This window comes from Monodelphis domestica, chromosome 7 (genome assembly GCF_027887165.1).
Source record: "Monodelphis domestica isolate mMonDom1 chromosome 7, mMonDom1.pri, whole genome shotgun sequence".
NCBI classification, from domain to species: domain Eukaryota; kingdom Metazoa; phylum Chordata; class Mammalia; order Didelphimorphia; family Didelphidae; genus Monodelphis; species Monodelphis domestica.
In genome coordinates, this window is record NC_077233.1 from 139,592,802 (window position 1) to 139,603,887 (window position 11,086).

The 11,086-nt window shown below is 44.9% G+C and overlaps 1 protein-coding gene across 1 annotated transcript; it reads right to left on the minus strand.

Annotated features, from left to right (window-relative positions):
* Window positions 1-339: 339 nt before the first annotated feature.
* LOC130455521 (serine protease 33-like) lies at window positions 340-8,935 on the minus strand. The gene is made up of 4 exons (XM_056805694.1): window positions 8,874-8,935; window positions 8,002-8,161; window positions 6,401-6,675; window positions 340-5,848 (listed from the first exon to the last, which is right to left on the minus strand). The coding sequence occupies exons 3-4, from the start codon at window positions 6,534-6,536 to the stop codon at window positions 5,541-5,543; spliced, it is 444 nt and encodes a 147-aa protein (XP_056661672.1). The 5' UTR covers window positions 6,537-6,675; window positions 8,002-8,161; window positions 8,874-8,935; the 3' UTR covers window positions 340-5,540.
* Window positions 8,936-11,086: the final 2,151 nt, after the last annotated feature.

Consider the following 11,086-nt stretch of genomic DNA (forward strand, 5'->3'; position numbering starts at 1 on the left):
TGTCAAATCCTTAATTCTCAGTTTGTCTCCTCAAAACCATTTCAGACACACCCTCTACCCAACAAAAACAAACAGGTGCTTTCTGGTATCTTGGGCAATGAGACTTCCCTCAATACCCATGATGCTCCATGATTGACATGAAGATTTAACAAAGTAGAAAGAAAAGGGCTAAGTGAAGCTAGGAGCTCCTGGATCTCCTATATTGTCTATAAGAAACACAATGTCTCTCCTTTATGCGTTTTCCCATCCAGCTCTATTGTCATTGGTCTCTTTATACCACTCACCTCACAGAGCTGGTAGAGATCCATTTAGAGAATAAATAAAATTTCTGGACAAACTGTCGAAATGTCAGTCTTTATTGTAATTGAATGAAAGTTGTTTTAAAAATGAGTATATCCATGAATTGTCCAACTGTATGAATGCTTGTCTCTCAAGGAGGAATGACTAGATTTGATCTGATGTCTGGGCCAAAGCCTGAGGAGTGGAAAGGAGGCAACCCAATAGCTGAGGGGAGGGTTAGGTAAGCACTAGAGCCCCTGGAGAGGATGGGCTGTTAGTGCTCTTTTCTTGAAGCTCTATGTGGGGTGCGAGACTAGTATTACATCTATCCACCTTACATGATATTTCTGGCACAGGGGGACAATAGGTGCAGAACCAAAAGCTGCTTCCTTTGTCAATATTCATTATTGGAGGCAGATTTTCCCAAGCGTATACCTCTAGGCTTAGCTTTCCTCATTGTATGGTAGACATAAAAAAGACCTTCAGATACCAAATAGTGAGGAAACCCACTTATTCAAGTGAAGCACACAGGAATCGGAGAAGTTATATAGATCAGAATATCCAAGAAAAATCCACAGAATTCCGTAGATGCAAGTGAGCTGTATATTTGCTTAACCCAAGTGAGGCCCTAATCTTTCTATCAGGAACATTTTTTGAGTTGTTTAATAAGGTAAAATGTTAATTATGTATACGTTGAGGATTTGGCTTCCTCTCTGCGACTGCAGTTCTAAAGTCTGTCTCTCTCTTTTCATATGGCTGGAGTTGGAGCTGAAGAGCATTTAAAAGTTCATGCTTAGAAAAATAAGCATGCCTCTCAAGTTCTCATACGAAGAACTCTTCTCATTCAGCATTCTAAAAATATTCTCTCTACTAATACTCTCTACTAAGGAGAACTCTATGCTAAATGCTCTCAGCTTGGCCAGAGTCCAATTTGCAGAAATGTGCTGATTATGAAGTAATTGGAAGCCTCCCTTTATTTCTGATGCTTTCTCCTTTTCTTTGGATTGGTAGAAAGGATGTTTTCTTAACTGAATGATTTTACAGTGATAGAAGTGGAGTTCCAGAAACCCTCTGGCAATGCCTCATTGTGGCCCAGATGTGACCTTGACTTCTGGAATGCTCTGCCAAGGGCAGCAGGAACACATACAGATTTTCCCTCTCAAGAAAGACTTTCAGTGTGTTTTTGGTTGAGTTTCCTTTCAGAGAACTAGTCTGTCTCTCTATAGAGAGGCTTCTCACCAGTGGCTGGTCCCTTGGTCATGAATTATTTGATCCTGCCTCAGAAAATGGTCCTTTGTTCCTTTTGCTTCTGCAGTGGTGATGGTACAAAGATGGAAGAGGATGTATGTGCAGAATGCTATGACTCACATAGATGAAAAGACTGCCTATAAAATTTAACTGTGCTGTTGTTACTTACACTTTCAAATCCTTGTCTTATTCTCACGTTCCTGGCAGCTTCTTGTGAAATGGAATCATCCATTTCATGTGGTCAAATGGAAAGGCGTGGATTTCCATTCAGAAGACTTGGCATAGGATCTCGCCTCTCTAATGAGTTACTTCATGACTTTGGGCAAATCGCTTAGCTTCTCTTGGCTTACTAATTTATCTATACAATAACAGTGTTGTTCTAGGTGTTCTCTCAGTGACCTTCCAACCTGAAATCTAAGATCTGTGGCATTCTTTGTATAAATCAAAGCATAAGGAAAGAGGAAGTTTCATTTAAATGGAAGGATTTCCCATGGATTTTCCTTACAAATGAAATAGTTGGCAAAGTTCATCAAGGCTGGAAGCTTTTCCTCCTAGAACAGATGCTGTTCTTTGAGGTTGGTTATCTTGGGGACAGACATTAGTATTCCTTGGAAATGACTGTGTTTGACTTGGGGGGACAGATCTCTAGGATAATTTACCATTCTAAAGGAGATTCTAGGGTAAGAACTGCTACTCCACTTAATAGAGGAGAATACAGTGGCTCAAGGAAAGAAAGACTCTGTCATGACAGTGAATTTGTAAGAGAATCCAGATTCCTAGTTAAGGAGTTCTGACTCCTAAACCTGCACCTACCCTACCCGTAGGGTTTTTTTTGACCCTTTATTTTTTTTAATTTTTAATTTTTTAGTTTCTAAACATTATTTCATTTGGTAATTTTCATACATTATTCATTGGAAACAAAGATCATTTTTTTCCCTCCCTGATGGTTTTAGATATATACTGTTTATTATTTTTAGGAAAGGCCCTTCTATTCCTATACTTTCTAGTGTTTTAAATAGGAATGGGTGTTGTATTTTATCAAAGGCTTTTTCTGCATCTATTGAGATAATCATGTGATTTTGTTGGTTTGCTTGTTAATATCATCAATTATGTGGATGGTTTTTCTAATATTGAACCATCCTTGCATTACTGGTATGAATCCTACCTGATCATAGTAGATAACCCTTGTAATGACTTGCTGGAGTCTTTTTGCTAGTATCCTTAAGATTTTTTGCATCTATATTCATTAGGGAGATTGGCCTATAGTTTTCTTTCTCTGTTTTTAACCTGCCTGGCTTTGGAATCAGTACCATGTTTGTGTCGTAAAAAGAATTTGGTAGAACCCCTTCTTGGCTTATTCTGTCAAATAGTTTGTATAATATTGGGATTAGTTGTTCTTTGAATGTTTGATAGAATTCATTTGTGAATCCATCAGGTCCTGTGGTTTTTTCTTAGGGAATTCTTTGGTGATTTGTTCAATTTCTTTTTCTGATATGGGGTTGTTTAGGTAATTTATTTCTTCTTCTTTTAGTCTAGGCAATTTATATTTTTGCAAGTATTCATCCATATCACCTAGATTGCCATATTTGTTGCCATATAATTGGGCATAGTAGTTTTTCATGATTGCCTTAATTTCCTCTTCATTAGAGGTGAGGTCCCCCTTTTCATCTTGGATACTGTCAATTTGGTTTTTTCTTTCCTTTTTTAAAATTAAACTGACTAGTCCTTTGTTTATTTTATTTGTTTTTTCAAAGTACCAGCTTCTAGTCTTATTTATTAAATCAATAGTTCTTTGACTTTCAATTTTATTGATTTCTCCTTTGATTTTTAGGATCTCTAATTTAGTCTTCATCTGAGGATTTTTAATTTGTTCAGTTTCTAGGTTTTTAATTTGCATGCCCAATTCACTGACCTCTGCCCTTCTTAATTCGTTTATATATGAACTCAAGAATATAAATTTCCCCCTGAGGACTGCTTTGGTTGCATCCCATAGGTTTTGAAAGGATGTCTCACCATTGTCATTTTCTTCAATGAAGTTATTAATTGTTTCTACTATTTGTTCTTTAACCGGTTTTGGAGAATCATATTGTTTAATTTCCATTTAATTTTTGATTTATCTCTCCATGTACCCTTACTAATCATTATTTTCATTGCATTGTGGTCTGAGAAGGTTGCATTTATAATTTCTGCCCTTTTGCACTTGTTTGCAATGTTTTTGTGCCCTAATACATTGTCAATTTTTGTGAAGGTACTATGTGCTGCTGAAAAGAAGGTGTATTCCTTTTTGTCTCTATTTATTTTTCTCCACATGTCTACTAACTCTAATTTTTCTAAGATTTCATTCACTTCTCTCACCTCTTTCTTATTTATTTTTTGGTTTGATTTATCTAGTTTGGATAGAGGAAGGCTCATATCTCCCACTAGTATAGTTTTTCTATCTAGTTCATCCTTGAGCTCCTCTAGTTTCTCTTTTAGAAATTTGGATGCTCTGACATTTGGTGCATACATGTTGAGTACAGATATTTCCTCGTTGTCTATACTGCCTTTTATCAGGATGTAATTACCTTCCCTATCTCTTTTAACTAGATTTATTTTTACTTTGGCTTTGTCAGATATCATGATTGCTATTCCTGCCTTCTTTTTATCAGTCGATGCCCAATAGATTTGGCTCTATCCTCATACTTTCACCCTATGCATATCTACCTTCCTCATGTGTGTTTCTTGCAGACAGCATATGGTAGGGTTTTGGATCCTAATACACTCTGTTATTCGCTTGCATTTTATGGGTGAGTTCATTCCATTCACATTCAGAGTTATGATTACTAGCTGTGTATTTCCCAGTATTTTGATTTCTACTCCTGGTCCTGGCTTTTCTTCTTTTGCTATTTCCTTCTACACCAATGTTTGTTTACAATCAGTCCCCCTATTACCACCCTTATTTTACTTCCCTTTCAACCCCCCTCCTTTCTTATCCCCCCCCCTTGTTTCTCCTGTAGTCTTTTTAAAATCCCCCCCTTCCCTATACCTCCATTGTACTGCTTCCCTCCCCACCAGTCTGTTTTTTACCCTTCTACTCCCCTATAGGGTGCAAATATATTCTCTTCCCCAATGGATTGGATTGTTCTTCCCTCTTTGGGTCAGTTTCAAAACACATTAAGAGTTGAGTATTTTCTATCTCCAACCTCTTTACCCTTCTAGTGTATTGATGTTCTCCCCCCTTGAACCATGAGCTTCTTTGTGACATATAAATTTACCCCCATTTGTTTCTTTTCCCATTTCTTTTAGGATTAACCTCTTTTTTTTTAGCTCTGGTTGTATATGTATATATATACACATATATACATATATATACATATGTATATATATATACACACACACGCATATGTATTTATGCATGTATATATCTATATACCTATTTATGTCTTATCCTTTCATCCTATACAGTTTGTCACTGTTCCCTCTAAGTGTAATTCTTCTAGCTGCCCAGGTGATAGCAACAGTTTTTAGGAGTTACCAATGACCTCTTTTCTTATAGAGATACATATCATTTTAACTTATTGAGTCTCTTAAAAAATTATTTTGTTGTTGTTTTGTTTTGTTTTTCTTTTTCCCCTCTTTTTAAATTACCTTTTGATGATTCTCTTGAGTTCTGTGCTTGAACATCACATTTTCTGTTCAGGTCCGGTCTTTTCTTTACGAATGCTTGGAATTCTTCTATTGTGTTGAATGACCATACTTTCCCCTGTAAAAATGTAGTCAGTTTTGATGGGTATTTGATTTTTGGTTGTAGACCTAGTTCCCTTACTTTCTGGAATATCATATTCCATGCCTTTTGGTCCTTCAGTGTGGATGCAGCCAGATCCTGTGTTATCCTCACTGTGTTTCTGTGGTATTTGACTGGCTTCTTCTTGGCAGCTTGTAATATCTTTTCTTTGGTCTGATAGTTTTACAAATCTTCCCCCCTCTTGATCTCAGCCACATTGCACAGCCCATCAAAGAAATGAGGGATTGGCTTAGGTGATTTCAATGTTCCCTTGGAATTCTAGGGTCTGTGGTCCTCTGGGCTCCAGCAGGGCTAGAGCAATGGTGTTTGTGTCCTGGGCTCTGGGGGAGCTCGAGATGAGGAGACCCAGCTGGGAGCAGAGCTTCGGGGGGGAGGGTTTGGGGGGACTCACATCACAGAAGCTCTTACGCCCTTGGCCTTGGCCGGCGCACAGCATCGCATCTCCGATGGGCTCCGGATCGTAGAGGACGCGGCATGTCTGTGTGTCCACGATGCGCACGTCTACCTCTTGCAGCGGGTAGGACCGAGGCAGGGGCACTGTGGGCAAGGGCAGGAGATGGGGCGCTCGGCCTCCTGCTGCAAAGGGCCTCCGTGGGCACCATGGAGGAGCGGGTGGCTGCGGCTCATGCTGGCGTGGGCGGCAGAGCCAGATCACGAGCGGGGAGGGATACCTTGAGCTTCCCCAGACCTTAGTTCTCTTCTGGCTCTTGATCCCAGAGCACCCAAGTTTCACTGCTATCCCTCACCCTTTCCCTCTGGTGTTGCTGGGGGGCTGATGAGCCCATGCCAGGGTACCGATGATGGATGCTGTTAGACCAAGTCCTTCTTCTCAGGAAGTTTATACTTAAAGAGAAGAGCTTGGAGAGGGGATGCTTAGCCTAAAGTACAGAAGTTAGTGATGGAGTTTTAGCCAGATCTAGAAGGAAGAGATCTTCTTTGGGGGATGCAAAGGGGTCCCCTGAACCTGTGTGGTTCAAGGAAACCTTTTCTGGTGCTGCTCCCATCAAATGCCATGTGCCTGTATATGGGGTGGGGTAGGGTGCCCAGGGCAAAAATGGGTCACCCCAATCCCACTTCCCTCTATCTCACCATTTTTCCTGATATCCCCCCAGCCAGTCACCCAGCATAGGGTCTTCTGGGGGACCTGAGTCCCAGGTGGAGCCAGAGTGATGGGCTGGATGAAGTTGGAGAAAGGTACAGGTCTTGTGATCTTCAGCAATGCCATGTCTTTTCCATGAAGGGCATCCCCGTCATAATGGGGGTGCAACACTATGTGACGCACAGGAATTAAGATGGAGTAACGGGGCTTGGTATAGAGGATCTGTTCCCCCAGTTGGATCTGCAGGTCCCGGGGATTCAGGGAGCTGTCAAAGGCAGAAACAGGGGTCGGGAGGCCAACAAACCCAACAAACCCAAACTGGTTTGCAATCACAAGCTCTGAGGTCGTCCTGATATCTCCTTGCTATGTGACTGAAGGCAAGTAAGTCCTTTGTCCCTTCTGAACCTTAAATTCTATAACCTGTAAAACAGGGATAAATAACACTTGGGTTACCCTCCAGGTTGCCAAGGAGACACTTTGAGTGCCTTCAAAGGCTCTGGACAATGCGAGCGATTATAATTATAATGATGGTCTAAGGAACAGAGCATAGACTTAACCTCCTAAAGGAGGAGTGACCCCTTGCCAGGAGGCACCATGGGAAGCTACAATACTGCTCACTCCGGATAAAAAACCCAAAGCTCTTACTTTCTGTCCTAGCAACAACTCTAGGACAGAAGGACAAGGGCTAGGCAAACAGAGGTAAGTGACTTGCTTGGGGTCCCACAGCTAGGAAAGGTCTGAGCCAGATTTGAACCCAAGTTCTCCTGACCCCAGGCCTGGCACCTAGCTGCCCCTCACTTGGGACATTTTCAAGGAAAAGAGAATCTCAAGGCCAGAAGGCACTTAAGAGATCATTAGATCCCACCCACCCACTTTACAGACGAGGAGACTGAGACCCAGCTAGGGACAACGACTTGCTCAAGGATGTGCAGTGGGTCACTGGCAGAACCGGGTCAAGAATCCAGATGTCCTGACTCCTAGGCCAGAACTCCATCTGGTACGACCCAGAACTTCATGCCCAAAGGGACCTCTTGGATTTGTAAGTTTTGCTGTGCTTGTGAGCCTGTTCCAGTAATGGGAAGAGTATTGGACTTGGAGTCAGATTCCAGCTGGGATTCTTGCTACTTGTATGGCCTTGGGCAAGTCACTTCCCTTTTCTGGTTCTCCGTTTTTGTTGCGATATATAAACGAGAGTGCGAGCCGAGGTGATGGCGAGGGAGCCCTTTTAGTTCTGACCTTGACTGTGCCTGGCTCCTGGTAACTCTAGTAGACGATGTTTATGTCTATAACGGAGAACAGAATGTGCTCTTTTCTGTTTTTGTTAAGGCAAGAAAAGATGTATTAGAATGCTGATAGGGATGTGTGATCTTGAGGAAGTCACTGACCTTTGGTGGTCCTCAAGTTCCCCTGATGTTTAAAATAGAGGAATTGGATTTGATGATCCCCAAAGTCCATTTCAGGCCCGACATGTCATCTTTCTCCAATGCCATCCCCACCTTCCTGTTCAGTGGTAACTTCCTCAGGGGAGGGGTCATTCCTGTGTCCCCCTCCCCCTCCCTTGCCCACTCTGCCCGGTACAGAGGTGACTCACCTGGGCACACAGTGGGCCGCAGTCAGTACCCATTGACGGCTGATGAGGGAGCCCCCACACACATGCTGGCCACGCTCCCGGAGGCTCACCTGCCACGGCCACTGCCCCCTCTGGGCAGCCCCGCCCCCCACAATTCGAGATTCCCAGGAAGTGCCCTTTGCTGCCAACAGACGGGAACAGCCATGAGAGCAGCTCCTGGAGAGGCCAGCTACGCCCCCAGTCGGTCTCCCGTCCTGGCTGCCCTTTGCACCGGAGGCCCCACCCACAGGAACCCGACAGGGTTCTAGACTGACTCTGCCATTGATGCCCAGCCAGGTCCCCGCTCTGTAACTCAAGTTTTAGTCTCCGAATAGGCCGGGCCTAGTTCACAGACGAGGCAGTGGAAGGGCACTATTCGAGTCCCCCGTTTTACTCAAGGACGCTGAGCCCACAGAGGGAAGGACTGGGTTCGGGGTCACACAGCCAGCTGGCGGCGAATCCAGGACCCAAACCGAGTCTTCCTATTAGGCAGGCAGAACTCGGAGGGGCAGAAAAGCGGTGCGAGTGAGAATCACGTGCTCTCTCCGCGTTCTCCCTCTCTCCTCCCTCCCTTCCTGGATTCTGGGCTCTCCCTGGGGCTGCCTCTCCCTTTCCACTCCCCGCAGCCCCCAGCGTCCCGGGGAAATGCAGGCTCCGGAGAAGGAGAGTATCTGGGACATTTCCTGGGGCTGGGCCGGGCTCAGATGGGAGCTGGGGGCAGGCAGAGCTAGGTGAGATGGGGACGGATGAGGGAGGCTGCCTTGGTTCCAGACGTTCCACTCCTAGGAACAGGAGAGCTCCAGCCCATCCCCCTTCTCTGCCCTCCGCACAGAGCCCTGGGACGTCCTACGTACCCTTTTCCCCCAGGAGCAGAAGGCCCGAGAGCAGTAAAGACAGCAGCGCCTGGAGGCGGAGAGAGCAGAGGAGAACGGGTCAGCCTCTGCTGAGGCACCCTCTGAGGCAGACAGGTGGTCGGGGAAGTGCCCCTCTCGGTGCTGCGGGGTGTTCAGAAGCCCAGGCCTGCAGAGAGGGCACCCCCGGCTTGTTCCTACTAGCAAGCCGCTGGACAGCACCCCGAGGCCCCTTCTCCAAAGCCCCCACCAACTCATGCAGGTTCCTCAGAGTTTCTGGGGAAGAGGCAGGAGAAGACTGGTTGAAAGCGGCTGGTTCGGGTTTGAGGCTCCTTCCCGTATAGAGAACAGCAGGCAGACGCCACATTGAACACCATTGGGACCCAGTCTGACTGGAGCCTTTGGAAAGCCCTGGGAATCCAGCCATTGGGACCCAGTCCGACTGGAGCCTTTGGAAAGCCCTGGGGATCCAGCCTTTGGTACCCAGTCCGACTGGAGCCTTTGGAAAGCCCTGGGAATCCAGCCTTTGGTATCCAGTCTTACTGGAGCCTTTGGAAAGCCCTGGGAATCCAGCCTTTGGTATCCAGTCCGACTGGAGCCTTTGGAAAGCCCTGGGAATCCAGCTGGCTTCTTCAGCCACCCTCCCCTGGCCTCGCCATCAGAACCTCCCCTCGTTCAACTCCCTTTACCTGTCCTGGGAAAAGCCCTTTTCTAGTAGTCATGTCCAAGAGCAGCTGTGGCCACCAGATCTCTCAGGTCCTATTCGGCATTCACTGTTAACAGTCCAGGTTCATTTGGCAAGCCTGGGATCTTAACTTCCCCTTCCCATTCCAGCTCTGTTATTGTTGGAAGCTGTCACCCCTCCTTCCTCTGCCTATTCCCTACAACCTCTTCCCTGCCTTGAGCAAAGGAGACCCAAAGAGGAAGAGTCACAGTTCCGAGGGGGACTGGAGGGTTGAGGCTGGATTGGGATGTGCTAAGTTCTGAGGGTCCTTAGGGAAGTGGGGAGGATTTTGAGTGAGCCTTCCCTGCCCTGGAGTTCTAAGGACACAGAAGATGAAGGCTAGACTGGAAGCTACCTGAGGGCAGGAACAGGTCCCTTGTTCATTGCCCAACTTGGTAGTGCTTCTCACAGATGGGGTGATTAATGAAAGTTTATAGAATCGAACTGGCCCCATTTTTTTGTTCAAGGTTTTGCCTCTAGGCTCAAAGCCAAGATAGATTCTGCAGTGTTTCATGCTTGCCACCAGTCACAACTATTGCCCTTATCTCCCAATTGGTTGCCACAAAAGGTGGGGACCCAAGTTAGTGGCTTGGAGAAGCTAACCCTGACAAAGTTGAGGGATCCATAGTCAGGAGTGTGCCAGGGCCAGCCTGAACTGGCTCACTAGCATGTTTAGTGTGAGCTTTTACACTGGAAATCAGCAAATGCTGCAAATCAAAGCATGATTCATTGTTGTGTGGATTGGTTAAACTTAAGAAAGCAGGTTAAACTTAAATAAGATGCTGTTTCTCCTTTTTTTTTCAGAAGCTAGTTGTTAAAAATATTCTTTGGGGTAGCTAGACAGCACAGTGGGTAGACCTGGTGTCAGGAGGAATTGGATTCAAAACTGTTCTTAGACACTTCCTAGCTGAGTGGTCCTGGGCAAGTCACTTAACCTTGTTTGCCTACTCTTTGCCCTTCAGTCTTAGAGTTGTTACTAAGACAGAAAGTAAAGATTAAACAAACAAACAAACAACAACCTGTCTGTTATCCAGATAGTACAATGTGTAAGAGAACCCAATTGAGGCATAATGAAATCTCTTTCCCTATCCTTACCTTCTCCTCTAGGACTTGGTCCCTAGACTCAATCCAGTCACTACCCCAAGTTATCCCACCTATCTACCTCTGTGAGCAGACCCCATACTCAGTGTCATCAGGATCCAGCCAGATTGGAGCTTCAGGGAGGCTATGGGAATCTGACATTGTCATGGGCAAAGTCCACCCTTGCCTGAGACTCCAGGGTATCCTGACTGGTGGCTAACAATCAGTCAACAAAAATAACAAATGGAAGACAGCTTACTCATAACAGCCATGGGATTGCTTTGCATCTGACAGCTGCTTCACTTTCCCAATGTCTGATCTTTATTTTTATACCAATTCTCTTGGCACACATATACACAAAATCAAAGAGAGATAATTGGAAGAGTGATACATAAACGTTTAGCAAATCACT